Raw genomic sequence first — 19,863 nt, 5'->3', positions numbered from 1 at the left:
ATATTATTCCTTTTCTTCATGGTTTTGGCAACATAAAAAATAAAAGAAGAAAAGGCAATGGAAGAAATATATTCATTGCTGTCTACAATTTTTTTCTAATCCACATTGTTTTGTGTGCAACTTTTCCTGAATTTGACGGAATCCTCTTAGTACATATATTTAAAATGTGACTGCCTTTAATATATGGTTTTCAATATGCAAGGTTCACAACTAGCCACAATACACCCCATTGGCTACAGTATTACTATTTCACATGAATTTTGGAGTGAGGAATAATACTGGTGAATTCTTGCTTGCTTGACTGGGTTGGGTTGGAGTCCATTTTTACAGATCATGCCATCTCAGACCTGTTGAACTCCATCAGAAATGGGCAACTGTTCTCTACATTTATTGTTGGAGGATGTCAGCTATTCAAGGTAGGACTGATTAGGAAATGGACACCACAATAACCATTGGAACTCTGCTGTTATAGGGTATGATAACAGAATCTTGAAAGCCTGAGAGAGTTCCTCTCTCTCCCATTATATCAAAGAGAATTAAGGTGGGGTGATTCTGAGTTTCTTTCTCACCCACCTCCTCTTTCAGGGCTAAACTAATGTTTATGTAACCACTGTTCATTCTTTCTTCAAAGCTATCTCCATATTCCTCTATGGGGTGGGGGTGAAGAAAGAGAAGGCAAAGTGGGTGGGGCACTGTCATGTTTGAATGGGCCCAGAATTTTTGTTTGGAGGAAATTTTAGGAAGTTGCTTCTTTAGCAACTTTCTTGGGATATCTGTAAAAGATTCATACTGAAACATCTCTTAGAGTTCTCAATGCTGTTGTCATGTGTTTATCCCATCTGAGAAGGTTGGGAAACCATGTGCCCAGTTTGCAATAGTTTCCAAGGGCCACAGAAAAGAGATTGGTGGCCTGATCCATTCCTAGCATAATCAATGGATTTCTTTTACATCCCTGTCATATCGCTGATGTTGCGTGATGAGGGCTTCTGAAAAGTTGACCTTTTCAGACCATTGACTCCAGTTCAAAGCAAAGTTTTTCTCAAGTTGACATGTCCACATTGGGCTCTTGCAAAAATAGAAAAAGGGGTTGCCATTGCCTTCTTCCAGATTTTTTTTTAAAATTCAGTCTAACCCTCAGCCTAAAGTTTCTTTATTACTGCAGTCTAAGATCAAAAGTATGCAAACACAAAAATGGCAGAATCACTCAAAACTATGAGCTACAGTAGAAATATTAATGCTAAGCAGCCATCTCAATACAGCTGCTACAGGCAAGATTACAATATTTAGATAATTTAAAAAGATTGCATGATCCTTATTTGACAGTAGATATTGAAGATAGAATAAATGTGAATGCCTGGAAAATTAATGGGGATATATACTGTTTGAGCCAATTTGGTCTAGTGGTTAAGGTGCCAGGCTAGAAACCAGGAATCTGAGAGTTCTAGTCCTGCCTTAGGCATGAAAGCTGGCTGGGTGACCTTGGGCCAGTCGCCCTCTGTCAGCCCAAGAGCCAATCAGGTGTGGTAGGAGAGTTCTAGTCCCGCCTTAGGCATGAAAGCCAGCTGGGTGACCTTGGGCCAGTCCGTCTCTCTCAGCCCAACCCACATCACAGGGTTGTTGTGGGGAAAATAGGAGGAAGAAGGAGTATTAGGTATGTTCGCCACCTTGAGTTATTTGTAAAAATAATAAAGGCAGGACAGAAAATAAATAAATAAATAAATAAATAGTGCTTGGATATCCTTATAAAATTAGTCTATAAAAAGAAATATGTTATAGCTTCTACAGGTGTCAGGCCTTTGAGGTACTCCAGACAAGCACAAGCCATAAGTACTAACACTACCTTTATTGTGAGGTTATGGTAACAGAATCTTGCAAGTCTGAAAGTATTTCTTCCCTCCTTTATTTTTAGTTTCCAGAAAACTAGGGAGGGTCCCTACTGAGACATTTCTCACACCTCTTTTCCTTCTGTGGGCTGAGAAACCTTTTTCATGACAGTTGTCTAGGCTGCAGCTCTTCCTTTGTCTCCCAAGGTCGTTCTCACATACCATTACAACAAGGCTCATCTGAATTGGACAAAGCTGACTCTCATACAGGAAGGTTTTCAGGTGGCCTCCCACCTAAGTACTAAGCCTGACTTTGCTTAGCTTTTTCCAGATCAGCCAAGGTTAGCTAGGAGTTGCCACCTGCAATAGTCCACTAAGACTGGGTTGCTTTAAGCTGAGTTCTTGCTTGAAATGGCAACACCCTCTTTGCTTCTGGCTTGGCTAATTTAGCCGGGGAAGGGAGATGGGAGGAGTAATTTGATAATGTCTGTAAAGCACTTTGAACATGAAAAACAATCTGCACAGTAAGTGATGATAATAGCAACAATAATAATTATGATGATTATTAATTACCAGGTTATGCCAGCTGGGATAGGAGGAGGATGGAACGTTCAAAGGAGAAAGAGCTAACGTTGGGCTTTGACAATTATAAAGTGACTCTGTAGCCCTGAGAACAGCATCTGCATATTAATTGCATGGCTATTTGTATGACTATCTTCTTCCTAACCACTTTTTTGTCCTCAGAGGGGAGGGTTTCCCAAGGTTGGAAGACATTGTAGAAGAACCATGTCAGTCTGTGATGGCAAAAAATCAAGAATGTGGTAGACCTTTTCCAGCTAACAAACATTATTAAAAGCTCATGAAAGCTTATGCCTTTTAATAGCATTTGTTAGTCAGCAAAGGTGCTCCCACATTCTTGATTTTTTTTTCCTGCCAAGGATGGAAATAAATTCAACTGAGGTCAGCAATTTGCAACCAAATTGCTGGTTGTGTTTAATCAATCAATCAATTAATTAATTAACTATCCCGCCTTTATTATTTTTTTTATGAATAACTCAAGGTGGCGAACATACTTAATACTCCTTCCTCCTCCTATTTTCCCCACAACAACAACCATGTGAGGTGAGTTGGGCTGAGAGAGAGTGACCAGCCCAAGGTCACCCAGCTGGCTTTCATGCCTAAGGCATGTGTATATATTGTGTTTCTCACTCAGGCTCTGTCTAATAACTCTTTTCCCCTTCAGAAGTGTTCCATTACATCCCCCATCATCCCCAGCCTTCGTGGGGATTCATGGCCATTTACTGTTCACTTTGAGGGTGACCAGTTTGAGGAACATCATAGACTAGGACAGGAGATCAAATTTCTGCTGAGCAGGAAGAGAATTCAGGGATCCTAGGTCATATCAAATGGTACTCCCAGAAATTTTCAGAAGGGAAAAATCTCCTGGTGTGTTAAGCCTTGGCTAAGCTTAAACCTAGAAAATAAAAAGTGATGAGTGATGGTGGTGGAACATTTCAGCATTCCTTGCCCTGCTTCCTCAGGAAATGCCATTTAATCTCTGTGCTTCCAAGTGAGGGACTTGGCAACCTCAATAAACAATAAATCATGTAGTCCTGGTTGCCCAAAAATAGCCCAGTGGGACTTACTTTTAGGAAGACGACACAGGACTGCATTGCAAGTCTTTAATATTAGCTAGATTGGCTTGGAGAGCAAGTTAGGAATAGTGGTTAAGGCATCAGGCTAGAAACAGGCTAGAAACTGGGAGACCGTGAGTTCTAGTCCTGCCTAAGGCACAAGCCCAACTGGGTGACCTTGGGCCAGTCATTCTCTCTCAACCCTAGGAAGGAGGCAATGGCAAACCACTTCCAAAAACATTGCCCAGAAGACTGAAGGACTTGTCCAGGCAGTCACTAGGAGTCAAAAACTGACTCGAAGGCACACACATAGACTGGCTTGATATGTTCATTCTCAGACCTAGCTTGTTTCTTTCTTGTTGCCTGTATTAGACAGTGGGTGGGGCTTTTGCACATGTGGAAAATATTTTGTCAACATGATAAGCATCCCCTGCATTTTGGTTTTGGGACTGGCGAAAGCTTTAAGCGGTATAGCTTCCAAAAATGAACTTGTGCTGAGAGATTCTTACTAATGTCTTTTCAAGGAAAATCAAAATTATTCTGAATCCCTTGCCAACAGGTGCATTTGTATCCACATAATTATTTAGAAATTTACCCCCACTCCTTGAATAAAACAAAACCACCATGCATCTGAAAAATCAATGGCATGTACATTTTGACAATATAAATAGTATCTCTTGCATTTTTTTGCATTTTAATCTAGCACTGAGAACAGTATCAATCAAAAAGTGGAAGGGAGAAAATCCACAGGGCTTCAGAGCAGGACATTTCAGCAGCGGTATAATTGGTGCTAGGTGGGGGAAATTATTGTCTAGAATGTACTCGGGAATGCAATTTGCTATGATACTGTCTCTTCGAAATGCGTGAATTAGCTCTTCATCACACCTAATGGGAAATCTTTCACCATCAGCCTTGAAAGTGTGTCTGCTTAAAAAAAAAATGCCAAAAGGGGAGAAAGAAAAAGTTGGTTATAGAAGGAAAATTCTGGTGTAAGTTTTATCTTTTCTGTCTGTGGGTAAATGGAAACAAAAGAACTCAACTGGGAAAGGGAGTGTGGGAGGCAGAGATACCCAGAGACTATCTGTACTCTGCTTTACAGTGTTCTGTTCACCGAAATATTTGAGATAGTTTAATCGCTTCCTTCTACTCTGGGTTGAGAAGGAACCTCTCATTTTCCACCCGGCTGGGTGATAAAATTCACTCTGTCCCTACTCTTTCTCCCAAGGAGTTACAAGAAAGTTAAATCTCAAATCAAATCAAATCTTGGTTAGAAAGTTAAATAAATAATTTTATGGCATAGAAGTAGGAAGCATTACATATGAATAAATTCTGCATATAACAGCACATGAGAAACCTGCTATATACCTTTGCTTATATCAAGGTTCAGATCTGGAGCTACCACCTTTCCAAGCCACTTCACTTTGGGCTACTCTTTTCTTGGCCTTGAAACTCTTGTCAATCTACTGTATCTCCTGTGTCAAAAACAGTTCTGTCTAATGTGAGAGTCAGGTGTTTCCGCCTCACCAACTTCAGCCCCTTGTAGAACCTGCAAAGTCCTTCAGAAACTTCATCAGGGCCCATTTTATAGCAATGATGGGGTGAAAAGCTGTCTGTCAAGGTAAATTTCCATGGCACTGAAGAATAAAGGTAAATAAGGCATTCCGGGACAAAGTGGAAAATTATCTCAGTGAGAAGGTGTCCAACTAGCTGCTGTGCCTAAATATGCCATGGAAGATATTGCCATCATCTTCTTTTCCTCATAATATTCTGGATATTCAGTCCATACAGAATGTTGTAGGAACTGTTGTTTATTCGTTTAGTCACTTCTGACTCTTCGTGACTTCATGGACCAGCCCACGCCAGAGCTTCCTGTCGGTCATCAACACCCCCAGCTCCCCCAGGGATGAGTCTGTCACCTCTAGAATATCATCCATCCACCTTGCCCTTGGTCGGCCTCTCTTCCTTTTGCCTTCCACTCTCCCTAGCATCAACATCTTCTCCAGGGTGTCCTGTCTTCTCATTATGTGGCCAAAGTACTTCAGTTTTGCCTTTAATATCATTCCCTCAAGTGAGCAGTCTGGCTTTATTTCCTGGAGGATGGACTGGTTTGATCTTCTTGCAGTCCAAGGCACTCTCAGAACTTTCCTCCAACACCACAGTTCCAAAGCATCTATCTTCCTTCTCTCAGCCTTCCTTATGGTCCAGCTCTCACAGCCATATGTTACTACGGGGAACACCATTGCTTTAACTATGCGGGCCTTTGTTGTCAGTGTGATGTCCCTGCTCTTAACTATTTTATCGAGATTTGTCATTGCTCTTCTCCCAAGGATTAAGTGTCTTCTGATTTCCTGACTGCAGTCAGCATCAGCAGTAATCTTTGCACCTAGAAATACAAAGTCTTTCACTGCTTCTACATTTTCTCCCTCTATTTGCCAGTTATCAATCAAGCTGGTTGCCATAATCTTGGTTTTTTTGAGGTTTAGCTGCAAGCCAGCTTTTGCACTTTCTTCTTTCACCTTCATCATAAGGCTCCTCAGTTCCTCTTCACTTTCAGCCATCAAAGTGGTATCATCTGCATATCTGAGATTAATGTTTCTTCCAGAGATTTTAACTCCAGCCTTGGATTCCTCAAGGCCAGCTTGTCGCATGATGTGTTCTGTGTACAAGTTGAATAGGTAGGGTGAGAGTATACAGCCCTGCCGTACTCCTTTCCCAATCTTAAACCAGTCCGTTGTTCCGTGGTCTGTTCTTACTGTCGCTACCTGGTCGTTATACAGATTCTTCAGGAGGCATACAAGATGACTTGGTATCCCCATACCACTAAGAACTTGCCACAATTTGTTATGGTCCACACAGTCAAAGGCTTTAGAATAGTCAATAAAACAGAAATAGATGTTTTTCTGAAACTCCCTGGCTTTTTCCATTATCCAGCGGATATTGGCCATTTGGTCCCTAGTTCCTCTGCCTTTTCTAAACCCAGCTTGTGCATCTGGTGATTCTCGCTCCATGAATTGCTGAAGTCTACCTTGCAGGATCTTGAGCATTACCTTACTGGCATGTGAAATGAGTGCCACTGTTTGATAGTTTGAACATTCTTTAGTGTTTCCCTTTTTTGGTATGGGGATATAAGTTGATTTTTTCCAGTCTGATGGCCATTCTTGTGTTTTCCAAATTTGCTGGCATATAGCATGCATTACCTTGACAGCATCATCTTGCAAGATTTTGAACAGTTCAGCTGGGATGCCGTCGTCTTCTGCTGCCTTGTTATTAGCAATGCTTCTTAAGGCCCATTCAACTTCACTTTTCAGGATGTCTGGCTCTAGCTCACTGACCACACCGTCAAAGCTATCCGTGATATTGTTATCCTTCCTATACAGGTCTTCTGTATATTCTTGCCACCTTTTCTTGATCTCTTCTTCTTCTGTTAGGTCCTTGCCATCTTTGTTTTTGATCATACCCATTTCTGCCTGGAATTTACCTCCGAAGTTTCTAATTTTCTGGAAGAGGTCTCTTGTCCTTCCTATTCTATTGTCTTCTTCCACTTCCATGCATTGCTTGTTTAAAAATAATTCCTTATCTCTTCTGGCTAACCCCTGGAATTCTGCATTTAATTGGGCTTATCTCCCCCTATCGCTGTTGCCTTTTGCTTTCCTTCTTTCTTGGGCTACTTCTAGTGTCTCAGCAGACAGCCCCTTTGCCTTCTTGGTTTTCTCTTTCTTTGGGTTGCATTTTGTTGCTGCCTCCTGAACAATGTTGTGAACTTCTGTCCATAGTTCTTCTGGGACCCTATCTACTAAATCTAGTCCCTTAAATCTATTCTTCACCTCCACTGCATATTCCTTAGGAATATTAGTGAGCTCATATCTAGCTGATCTGTGGGTCTTCCCTAATCTCTTTAGTCTGATCCTAAATTGTGTAAGAAGAAGTTCGTGATCTGAACTACAGTCAGCTCCAGGTCTTGTTTTTACTGACTGTATAGATGTCCGCCACCTTTGGCTGCAAAGGATGTAGTCAATCTGATTTCGGTGTTGTCCATCTGGTGAAGCCCATGTATAAAGCCGTCTCTTAGGTTGTTGGAAGAGAGTGTTTGTTATGCAGAGTGAGTTGTCTTGGCAAAATTCTATCAGCCTATGTCCTGCTTCGTTTTGTTCTCCCAGGCCATGCTTACCTGTAATTCCAGGTGTCATTTGACTGCCCTCTTAGCATTCCAGTCTCCTGTGATGAAAATAACATCTCTTTTAGGCGTGTTGTCCAGTAGGTGCTGCAGATCCTCATAGAACTGCTCTACTTCAGCTTCTTCAGCATTTGTGATTGGGGCGTCTATTTGGATCACTGTGATGTTAGATGGCTTGCCCTGAATTCGAATTGAGATCGTTCTGTCGTTTTTTGGATTGTATCCAAGCACTGCTTTAGCCACTTGACTATTAATTATGAAGGCTACTCCATTTCTATTGTGGTCCTGTTGTCCACAGTAGTAGATCTGATGGTCATTTGATGTGAAGTGGCCCATTCCAGTCCATTTCAGTTCACTGATGCCCAGAATGTCTATCTTTAATCTTGACATCTCACCAATAACCACATCCAATTTGCCCTGGCTCATAGATCTTACATTCCAGGTTCCAATGGTGTGTTGATCCTTAGAACATCGGATTCGCTGTTCACCACCAGCACCGTCAGCTGCTAGCCGTCCTTTTGGCTTGAGCTAGCTGCGTCATCACATCTGGGGCTAGTTGAACTCATCCGCTGTTCCTCCCCAGTAGCATTTTGACCATCTTCTGACCTGGGGGTCTCCCCTTCCGATGGTATACCGACATATCTCTGGTTGTACTGATCCATTTAGTTTTCACGGCAAGAATACTGGGGTGGGTTGCCATTACCTTCCTCAGGGATCGCATTGAGTCTGACCTCTCTGTCATGACCTTCCCGTCTTGGGTGGCCCTTCATGGTTTAGCTCATGGCATCATTGAGGTGCTCAAGCTCCAGCTCCACGACAAGGTAACGATCCTTTGCTGAAGTTGTAGGAACTAAAAACCAAAATGTTAATGGCTAATAGAAGATCAATGAAGATCTTTTTGTAGCTGATGCCAATTGGGTTTTCCACAATATTTATGGCTCTCAGAATGTCCCAGGGGATTGTAAAGACTCTGAATAGTGGCACCAGAATGCTACTGTTCCCACCAGTTATACCAACCTTTAAAAAAAGGATCAGGAAAAAAACCCAACCATATTGACTTCCTACAAGGCCCAAATCTGGAAGATGGATTTAGGAAAGGATCCACTGAGGCCTTTTCCTGAAGAGGACCCCTCCAAATTGGAGTCAATCCTGGTTAAAAGCCAGTTGCCATTATGTGACTGAGAATGATGCCCAAAGTATTAAGGGACACAACATGGAAGAGAGAAACCAAATTCCAGTGACCCCATGGATTGAATTTCTCTGCATGCTTTGGATGCGGGGCTCAATTGCAGCTAAACTCCTTTGCTTTTCTTTGCATGTGTCTGCCTGCATCCAGAATAGGGCAGCCTTGAAAGGAGAATTTGACTCAGTGGGTCAGGTAATTCTATTGCCTGGTCACCTTGCTGGAAAAATAACAAGAATGAACACTTCCAATGATTTCTCCCAAAGCTTGTACACTGTACCCTCTTTTTAAATCTTGCCTTCTTGGTTTTGAAAGCAGGCATGAAAGCCACTTGATAGTCTTTTTCTCTTCCTTTTCCATTCAGAAACCACTACCGAAACTGTCTGGCAGCGGCGGCAGGAGGTCCACGCGGGAGGTCATGCTATACACTCACCTTCAGCCTTGTTTTCCCTCACAAAGAAGATGTTTGCTACCTGGCCTACCATTATCCATACACCTACTCTACCATGATGGTAATGCTGCTTTTCCAGAGTTTGAAGGGAAGGACTCATGACACAGTTGGCCAAACCCCATGGTTAAGAAGCACATGCTCATTAACCCAACATTTTGGCTTAATAGGTCATGTAAACATAGCTATGGACTGCATAGGTAGTGGTGTTCTAAATAGTCTGTAAATGGAAGGTTAAGCCTTTCTCAAGTTGAGTTCAATTATTGGTAACTTCATGAACAGTTCCATATAGTTTTGTAGGCAACAATATTTAAGTGGTTTGCTATTGGCCTCCTCCTTGTTTTGCTTTCCCAGTCTAACCTATAGCCCTAAGATTTCCTAGTGGTCTCCCATCTAATACAAGTCAGGTCCCATTTTTCTTGCCTTTTTGAGACCAACCAGGGTCACCTAGGTGCTACCATCTATTGTTGGCGAGTAATTTGTAGCAGAATTTTAATATTTCTATCACTGCTTGCAAGATTGGGAGGCTCATGTGAAATTGGGGCCTCTCTTCTAGGGCATACGATAGTTTCCAGGGTCAGATAACGTATTTAGAGTGCAACTGTAGCTGGCTGGACAGTTGCAGAGGTGATTAATGTGGAATCAGTGTGTGTTCCGTATGCAGATTTGGTCCCAGAATTTGCAGGGAGGATGAAGTGAGATCTGTGGTCTCAAGCCCTAGAGAAATACAGCTCATTAATTCAGATAATATTAGTGCCCATCTAACAAAAGCTCTAATACTGTCATGGGAAGAGAAAGATTAAACCAGTTGAGAGTCAGGAGGATGTTTCTTGATTTACTGGCCAGCCAACCAAGACTATGCAGTGCATGAGACAATGTCCATATTACTCAGCAAGGTCTGGCTATAGCAGTATGTCAGTGGGTAAGAAACAGCTAAAAGGAAGTGCTATTAAGAGTAAGAGGGACCTGTTGTGTAAACACTGCCCCCAAAAGTAACAATAAAGGAGCTTTTTGTTTTATATTGCTTTAAAAAAAGGAAAGAAATGTTTCTGAAGTTAGGAGTAGCTTGAGCTTAATTTTGTATTACGCTTCAAATGAATATAAGATTCGGTTTCTGCTGCACTAGGATATAGAGAAACATTCATTTCCTGACATTGCCTGAATCATAATTTCAATGGGCATCTTTGCAGAGGTAACTTTGACCGGGTCACTTAAATAACTCACAGATCTTCACTGCAACTGCAAAGCATTAAAAAAAAAATCCTGGGAAAATAATTTCATTTTTACAGACTGCATGATTCCCAGTCACCCACCCCAATGAGAAACACACTTCACGCATGTGTATCACTAGGTTTTCTTTTTCAGCATCAGCCTTTACAAATATGTGTGTGTGTTTGTGTGTGTGTGCAGGTGCTGCGGGTGCATCTCCCCCTTTTTGTCTTCAGAGTGGTAATGAATTCTAAGTGGTTTCGCAACCAGGAGCTCAATTACCTGCACTAGGCATTTGGAAAGGCAATAAAATTCCATATGGAAACTGACTTGGAAACACTGTTCACAATCTAATATGCATTTAATGACTGCAGACATATTTACAGCACACTGAGAAGAAACCTCATGAATGACTGGTATTGAATGCTACCATTTCTTTGAGTCAGAACCAACTGTGTTTTCTTCAAGATGATAACTACGAATAGCTACTGATAGGTTCTTACTTGCATGCTTGCCCATGCAAGGACAGTGGAAATGAAAGCTCCAGTATTTCATTCAAAACACAACAATGCATAAGAGGTTGCCTTATATTAAGATAGACCTTTGGTTCAGTCTAATCCAATATTTTTGACTATGACTGGTAACACCAAGTATTTCAGACAGAATTTTTTTTTCCTGGCTTTTCATACTGAAGATGGGAGGGACTGAACCCAGAATCTCCTTGATGGAAGAAACATTTTCTCTCCTGTTCTCTCTGCAATTTGGTCAGGGTCAGGATGTGCACTGAGAGAAAGTCAGAAGGAGAACCAGATGATGACTGAAAGAAACAGAACTAATAACAAAAGCATTTATCTTTTCACTCTTGCAGCTAGGGTTAATAGATAGTTTAAGTGACTCTCAGCCTGGGTTTTAGTGCAGGGAGAAGACACCAGAGGTAAGGAAAATGGCCATGATAACAACCCCCACATTGTAATGCACTGTGCCAGTTGTTCTAGCATCATTTGTTTTGCCTCTCTACAGCAGAATCTGATGACTGGGTGATGAGAGAAGTCAAACAGAGTATACATTGTCTTTCTTGCTGCAACTTCTGATGCTCAGCAGCCAGCTGGGCTTGCCAACCTGAGTCTGTAATGCTAAAATGTAGATAATACAGTTGAAGCATGCCTACTAAGATGGTAGAAGGCTAGCTAGAAGTTTCTGGCAGCTGTGGTCCAACATCTGTATAAGGTTAGGGAAGGCTGGTAGTGAAGAGCTGATTTAGGGGACTTGACTGTCCCAGAAGGATGCCCCACAGAGGGAGGATTAAGATCTGTAGTTACATCATTGCTGACCAAAAGGCCTTCACATTTGGTTTTATAGCTGCACTCCATGATTCATCAGCAAGCAGTCAGGAGACCTTTAAATAGGAAAATGATTTGAATAATTGTTTATTATATATTCCCATTACTTAAGCTCATTTTCTTGTTTCCTATTCTCATAATGCTAAAATCAGGGTTCACACAATGAAATTGTTCGCAAACAAGAACAGGAGAGGGAGAGGGAGAGAGAGAGAGAGAGAGAGGAAAAAGGAAGTTGTCCTCCATTACCTTATGTCATTGACCTCATTGGGAAGTCTTCCCATGGCCCTGGGGTTGTGTGTACCTATACTCTACAAGGTGTTGGGCTAGATGGTTTCATCCAGCAGGACGTTTCGTAAATTATTGCATTTTTGTGTTTCCATTTTTGCAGGCTCACCTTGACATCTTGGAGCAAACCAGGAATAGAAAGAAAGTCTTTTTCAGGAGGCAGACCCTCTGTCATGATCTAACAGGAAATTCATGCCCTCTTCTTACTATCACTGCCATGCCTGAATCAGAAAGCAGGGATGACCTGAAGCAGTTCCGTAAGTCATTTGTTCCATTTGGTTCTTATCCTACTCTCTCTAGATCTTAAGGAATGTACACCTGAATATCATAAACTGTGTCCAGTAAAACTGAGCTGAGTCAAAATAGCTCATCCATTTTCATTGCTGTTAAGAAAAGCTCATCATTTTGCTATGTTTTTGAGAGACTCCTTGAAGTTGTGGTTTTGGAGAAAGGAAGCTGTGGATCTGAGTAGTGTGTTCCACAAATCAGGCACATGGTTTGATTGTGGTTCAGTGTGCTGTGTGAACCTAGCCATTGTGGGTTATGGCTTAACATGCTATGTGGGCCCAGTTTATTCAATAGCCATGGTGGAATAACTGTGGCTCAGCACTAACTATGAAAGTAATTATTGGTTCAGCTCCCTGTGTGAAAAATCTGTATGAAGGACAGTTGCTGCAAGAACAGATGTCTGTTCATGCTGCTGATTGGTTAAATGTAATTCAGTGTAAGGTATGCTCCAGAAAGGACAATCAGAGTTTTGTTGCAATGATGCAGACAATTTGGATTTTTTGGGCAATTTGGCAGGAAAAGACCATGCCATGTTCAATCTTACATTGGGGCAAGGCTCAATAATTATCTACACTTTAATTTTGGTTTTATTAAGTATTGAAAAAAGAAGATGCTGTAAAATAGCTTCAGAAATAATTATCTACAGTTTTGTTTCATTGAAGCAAGTTGTTGAATTACAGCTTTTGGAAGTTCATTACCTTCGATTCATTTCCCCTGACTTTATAGAAGTTCTCTGATTTACAGGAGAAGAAAATTGTGATGAAAGGTTTCTTTTGTAACTGTTTCAAAATGATGAATGCAGCTCAGATTTGCAAAAATGCTACAGAGGTTGAAAGGTCTTGTTGACAGAAGTAGGAGAGGAAATGTTTTCAGATTAGCCTTTGCTACTTGACAATTGACCATGTGGACACCGGCTGGTGTTTGGCCAGGATCAGGAGAAGCAGAAGTGTTGCTAGCAATTCTGTTTTTATTATTATTGGTCAATCTTCAACCCTTTCAGTTCCTAATGAATAATGTGATTCTTTTTCCTGGGATTACTTCCTTTCATACTTCCTTTTAGTGTAATCCTGGGTTCACTCTTTATGCTGAATATGATTTAGATTTTACACAATCTATGATCCCAGCTATTTTGGCTTATAATCCTGATTCACACTTCAGCATGCTGTGCAAACTTAGTCGATTGAGATTTATTCAGTAAACCATGTTGAACACCCTGGTTTAGCATGATATGTGAACTCAGCTTGGTTTTGCTTCCTTAGAGTTCTTTGCATGGATACACAATATTCATAGATAACCAAGTCTGGCAATATTTAATTGTTCCACTGTAATAAATGGATTGCTTACCTACATCTGTATGTTTCTTAAGGCTCATTGGCTGTGGATTCATAAGACAATTATCCTCAATACTGATGCAACTGTTGATGCCATACTTTTGAGGTACAGCCAGAAGTGGCATGGGGGATGTATTTCTGGGTCCAACACCAATACACATCTGATTTCAATGGTACGATTAGACTCAAACAAGACTTATCAGCAGCTACCCTGGTACATTTTCCTTTCTGGGATGAAGGTGAAAGTGGTGTCTCTTCTCTCCACCTGCCATGTACAGAAACCAGCTGAATTGCCTCTTGGATTTTATTTCAGTAAATGAGACAACATCCTGTACAGCCTATCAGAGCAAAAGGTAGCCGAGAGGTTTTTGGATAAGCAATATAGACTCCAAGCTCTGCCCCCCCCCCAATTTATTGCTGTTGTTTCTCACCCAAAAAGAGGGAGGTGAGAAGTTTAAAGAAGAGAAGGCAATGCATGAAGTAGTGATGGATGTGGTGGAAGCAAGGATGGTTTGCAAAGATAAAAACATGCAGAAGTACAGTGTGTAATGCTAATGTAAACTATATTTTGCCCAAAGTTATTAAGAGGGTAAGTAACTTCTAAATGGATAAATGAGTCAAGTACCAAAGAGAGCATTCAGACAGGCCAAAGACAGACAATGTTTTCCCAGAGAACAAGTCTGAAAGGTGATTCCAGAGGACAAGAAGCATTGTCCCAGTGAAGGCATAGAATCTAGATTTCAGAAGTTAGTGGAGAATTACCTCTGGCTGATGAGTTTCTTGGTGTTAACAACTGAGTTTAAGGATCCTCAATCTGCTTTCTCTAACTTTTCTAACCAGGGTCTGAATGTATTAAACTACGATTCTCATAATTTCCAGGTAGAAAGCTGTTGTTTGAAATATCTAAAATGTATCTGGTTGAAGGAAGAGATGCCTATCTCAACTTACCTATCTCATTGAGATACACCTTCAAGATATTCGGAAACTGGTGTTGCAGTTCAGCAAGGCTTAGATCAACTGCTTCCTTAGTCCTGGGGTTTCTCCAGTGGAATAGAAAGTGAGCTGCTTGGGCTCTGTTGCCAGATTTTCGAGGCTGGGCCTGCCACTGGTGTCCTGGTGATTTAATATATCCATTTCAGGGCTGCTTGAATTTACCTATTGTTCTGCAATAATTGCTTATTCCTTATCACCAACAGAACATGGGCAAGAGAGGAAGCAAGCCATCCTAGTATTCAACTCCTATGCACAAATCTATTAAGAAGTGTATGTTTTATACATCCCAATGCCGCAGCCCCTTTCTAATTCTAGAGATATGGATCAATTCTCACAAGCTACCTGAGCCTGCTTATTAAAATGTCATTCTGTTTCTAGAAAAAGAAGAAAAAAAGCCGTCTTAGAATTAATTGAGCTTGCTCTCTCAAATGCTCTTGTGCTAGATAAGCTGACTTTCCAAAGTAGTTAATGTGGTCATTCCACTCCATATCCATTGTCTTATGCCCCCTCCCCAATGACCCATTTTGGGATCTGGAAACTAGGCAAATGTCTGTGACTGGTTCTTGCTTATGAGCAAAAATAGAGATTCTACCCAGGACTATTCTGCTATGAAAAGAGTAATGCTTTATTATGCATTGTGCTCAGGCTGCATCTTATAGAAACTGCACCGATGGGAGAAATTAAACTGTCACTGAGCCAAACACTTAATGATCACGTTAAAAAAAAATGGAGTGGTTACTGTGGTAGCCTGTTGGGTTTGAAACTGTGAGATAACTCATCTGCTTTCCATGAGGGCTATTGGTGGTGCCAAAGGCTCTTGTGTACCCTTTCATGTCTCTGTATAGTGTGTGTGTGTGTGTGTGTGTGTATTATTGTTTAGCAATTTGCAAACATGTATGTTTATTAATTTAGATTGTCCTCACCTGCCTCACTCCCTATCACTTCTAGCATCTAAGACTGGCAAGTCAGGGAAGAGGAAAGCTCTGAATGTAGAAAGTGTGATATGGGGGCAGCTGTTATACTGGGCTAAGATCCTCTGGATTTGTATTCCTGTATAAACCTCTAGCCTACATGAATAGGTAGGCAGTAGAAAAGCCTGTTCTTTACCTGTTGTGCTTATCATGGCACAGAAAAGGGTGACGTATATGAATGAATGGGGATCTCTTGCAAAAGTGAGCAATGCTTTCAGGAATGCTATCCATCTATCTATCTGTCTGCCAATTCATTGTTGATTGCAAAGGAACATGTATCATTCCTGCCAAGAGTGATGGGAAAAGATATTGGGGCACTTCAAGGTATGCTATCAAATATTAGTGTAGTCCCTTTCACTGTTAAAGAAGCAGAGAAAAAAAGGCAGAGACAACATGAGTCTGCTGTCATACTATGCTTGAATGAAGATTCTGAATGGAGGTTCTTCTCTGTGTCTGCTGATAAACCTCTCACTCACCTTCTCTACTACAGCGACTGGCTGCCATTCATTCTATGAACTCATAGCCTACTGTATCACTCTGGGAAGAGCCTACTGACTATCACTCTGCTTTAATTTTAATTTAATTTAATTTAATTATTTGTGCTTTTGAGTCAGTTTTTGACTCCTGGAGACTGCCTGGACTAGTCCCTGCAGTTTTCTCTGCAAAATTTTGGAAGTGGCAGTTTACTTGAAGATTTTGGAAGTGGTTTGCCATTGCTTCCTTCCCAGGGCTGAGAGAGAGTAACTGGCCCAAGGTCACCCAGCTGGCTTCGTGCCTAAGATGGGACTATAACTCATAGTCTTCCAGTTTCTAGCCAGGTACCTTAACCATTATATAGCTTTTGAAGACAAGTGAATCTTGCTAGAGGAAAAAACAAAACAAAAAAACCTCGGTACACGTACGTTCAGGTTTTGTATACCTGAAAGAGACCCCCATGACTTGGAATCCTGTTGTATCTGCAAGTGCTTTGCTTAAATTTTGCAGCCTCCATGCTGGAGGAAACTTATTTTTTTCAGCTGCTTCACAGTAGATGCTTTGTTAGCTTTCTTCCTGTATTTGCATTTTTCAAAAAAATGAAAATGTCAAGCTGCCTGGATCCGATTTGTGAGTAACCAGGTATACTCTGACCATTTCTTCTCAGAAACAAACAAAACAAAATTCTCACCAACTCTGGCATTCAAAAGAATTCTCACCAACTCTTCATTCCAAGATACTGCAACATATTATATTGCACTCCTGCAATATAAGGACCCTGTGGAAAGGAGATAAGAGGGGTGAGAGCCCAGAGACAGAGCTTTTCTGTGGTTGACTCCACCTGGCAGAATAGCCTCCCCCAGAGATGTTGTTAGCTCTTCATTTGGATCATTCCTGAAGAGTATTAATCAGAACCTTCTGGAGGTCCTTTGATGGTTAGCACTGCGGTGATTAAATTGGGTTGATGCCTATGATTGTGGTATTTTTTTTCTATTTATCTTATTGTTATGCTTTTGCTGCTACTATTGTTATGGATTTATAATTATGAGGATTTTAAGTTTTACAGCTTATTTACATGGTTACCCACCATGAGTCACTTCAGACTTGGCAGCACAAATGCTGAATAAAACAAACCAACTCTGATTCAATATTCCTAACAAGGCGGAATATGGAGGGATGCCAATCCAGAATCGTAATAGCTAAGCACTCTAAGCTCTCTGTTTGAAAGAAAGAACTTGGTAGTTTTCTCTACCGTTGGATTTTGTTAAATCTCAAGTATGTTTTGCCCCTCTTATGAAGAAGTATAAGAACACTGAGCAATTCTAACAAAAACCAAGCAAACAAAGATAAAGATGTCCTTATATCAAGCTTGACTCCTCATTACTTCATGGATACATTCATGCTTCCATGTTGTTGCCAAGAAAATTGCAATTTGCCATCACCTTCTTCCAGAATGCATTTTTTGACTTTCCACTTTAGCCAAAAGCTAACCAGGGCTCACCCAGCTTAACTTCAGAGATCAGCCAAAGTAGGCTAGGTCCTGCTATCTTCTCAAAACATAAACCTAATTACCTTTTCAACCATTCTTCTCAAGACATTTAACAGCGTCCACTAATGAATTCTGTAGAACAGAATTAAGGATAATCCTTTTTACATCCAAGGCCTACAGTTTTTATTTGGGAACTTATTTGGGTAACCAAAGGCTACAAGATGTGCAGTGGTATAATCACAGGAAAAGCTGGACTTTATACACTTGTCTTTTAATATCCAGTTTTCTATGTGAGGGAGATTCTGAGTTAAATCAGTGCATGTAATGGTATTGTGAGGTTTCAGCCCACTTCTGACTCCAAAAACGAAACTTATCTGGAGTCAGAAGGGGAAAATGAAACTCATCAGGAGGGACTCAGAGAAGCAGAACCAGGAAGTGACTCAGCAGAGTGGGAGAATTTGCAGACGCAGATTGGTCAAACTCCAGAGGGGGATTAGAATTCTCCAATCGGCGCTCAGGACAGGAGAGCAGAGAAGCACACAAATCAGAAAGCAGCCCGATTGGCTGCAGGAGAGAAAAGGCACAGAAAGGATCACCTTAAAAGGCAGATATTCTGCAAGCTGCCGGAGACAACTGATCCTTCGAGCTCACAGCGCTTGCAGAAGAGTCCTTACTTGCATCAGAAGCCTTGCCTGTAGCCAGCATGGAACCAGCACCAGCATCTTCTACGTCCATGGAACTGCCTTCTGCACAAGCTGCTCCAGTCAAGTCTCTCCTTGCTGTCCTTGCTGAGCACAGTCTCACGTTTAACTCCAGACCTTGTTGCTGCACTTCAGCGTAATCCAGGTATGCTTCTAGCCTTGTTTCCAGTCCTCAGCCTTGCTTAGACTTTCCAGTCCAGTCCAGCTTTGCTTCTGGTCCTCAGCCTTGCTTGGATTCTCCAGTCAAGTTCAACCTTGTTTCCAGAGATCAGCATTGCCTTGACTTCCCAGTCCAGTCCAGCCTAGCCTCCAGAGCCAAGCCTTGTCTAAGGGTTCCAGTCCAGTCTTGCCTAGCCTCCATGTTCCAGACTGATCCTGTCAGCATGCCAGTCTATGGGACCTCACCTTAGCTTCTGCCTTGCCATGTAATCTAGCATCACCAAGTCTGACAGCTTCAATCAGAGAGCTAGCTGAATTCTGCCTTGCTGTTCTGCCTAAGTCTGACCCTGCAGCCTTGTCTGTTCATCTGCCCTTGCCTGGGTGGTCTTGATTGAGATTGCTTGATTGAGATTCATAGACTTTTACTGTTGTAAATAGTTGTTTTAAATAAAGAGTTTGATAATACTTCTGTCTGGCCACCTCATAGTCTGAACAGGACAGGTATGTGGGAATGACCTTGGGAGATAGGATGAAGAACCGCAGACTAGACAACCTTCATGCAAAAGGTATATCAGTCCACAGAAGGAATGGGGGCATGGGAGGCATTTTAGAAGGGACCTTCCCTAGTTTTCTGAAGAGTAAATGGAAAGGAGGGGAGAAATACTTTCAGACTTGCAAGATTCTGTTAATGTAACCTTACAATAAAGATAGAATTAACATTCATTGTTGTGCTTCTTCTCTGGATTACCTTGATAGGATGACAGTGCATTAAGCCTAGGAATGGATTAACATTTCTCCTCCTCCTTCTCCGATAGAAAATTATACCAACAAAAATGAGTACTGCTATCTTCATGGATTTCCAGGTTACATGTGGCCCATGGTCAATGGGTTAACCTCCACTCAGTTAAAGAAAATCATGTCCTTTCTAGAAAATGTCATGATATATTAATGGAAATGGTGAGCTCAGCTTGGTGCATGGTCAGACTCTGGTAGCTTTCCAGCAAAATCCATTTTTTAGATTGCCTGTGTTGCTTGATCCATGTTTGGAAGAAGAAGAAGAGGGCCTGTTCTCTTCAGTAACTGCTGCTTCTCCTGGCCCTTCCCAATTAGCAGCGCCAGTAGAGAAATGAGAAAGTGGAGCAGTGAGCAATGGCCATTTTTGCAGGGCACTGTGAACTAATGATGGTGTGGAAAAATGTACACAGTTTAATTAAGCACATTGATTAAATCAATATGTTTCAAACAGCTTAGCACTCCAATCAGCTTAATCTCATTAAATGTAATTTGGGCCTCGATAATTGATTAATAATGCATTAGGGTTTATGAATTATTGACTCCTGAGTTATTATAACGATGCCTTC

At 41.4% G+C, this 19,863-nt stretch overlaps 1 protein-coding gene across 1 annotated transcript in view; it reads left to right on the top strand.

Annotated features, from left to right (window-relative positions):
• Positions 1-19,863, top strand: part of AGBL1 (AGBL carboxypeptidase 1) — a 336,673-nt gene that overhangs the window by 59,819 nt on the left and 256,991 nt on the right. Inside the window, exons 16-17 of the mRNA XM_063314373.1 lie at positions 9,179-9,326; positions 12,200-12,353. Of these exons, the coding sequence (XP_063170443.1) occupies positions 9,179-9,326; positions 12,200-12,353 (302 nt within the window). The remainder of the gene's footprint in view (positions 1-9,178; positions 9,327-12,199; positions 12,354-19,863) is intronic.

This window comes from Candoia aspera, chromosome 13, assembly GCF_035149785.1.
Source record: "Candoia aspera isolate rCanAsp1 chromosome 13, rCanAsp1.hap2, whole genome shotgun sequence".
NCBI lineage: Eukaryota > Metazoa > Chordata > Lepidosauria > Squamata > Boidae > Candoia > Candoia aspera.
This window is presented reverse-complemented; position numbering and strand designations above follow the sequence as displayed.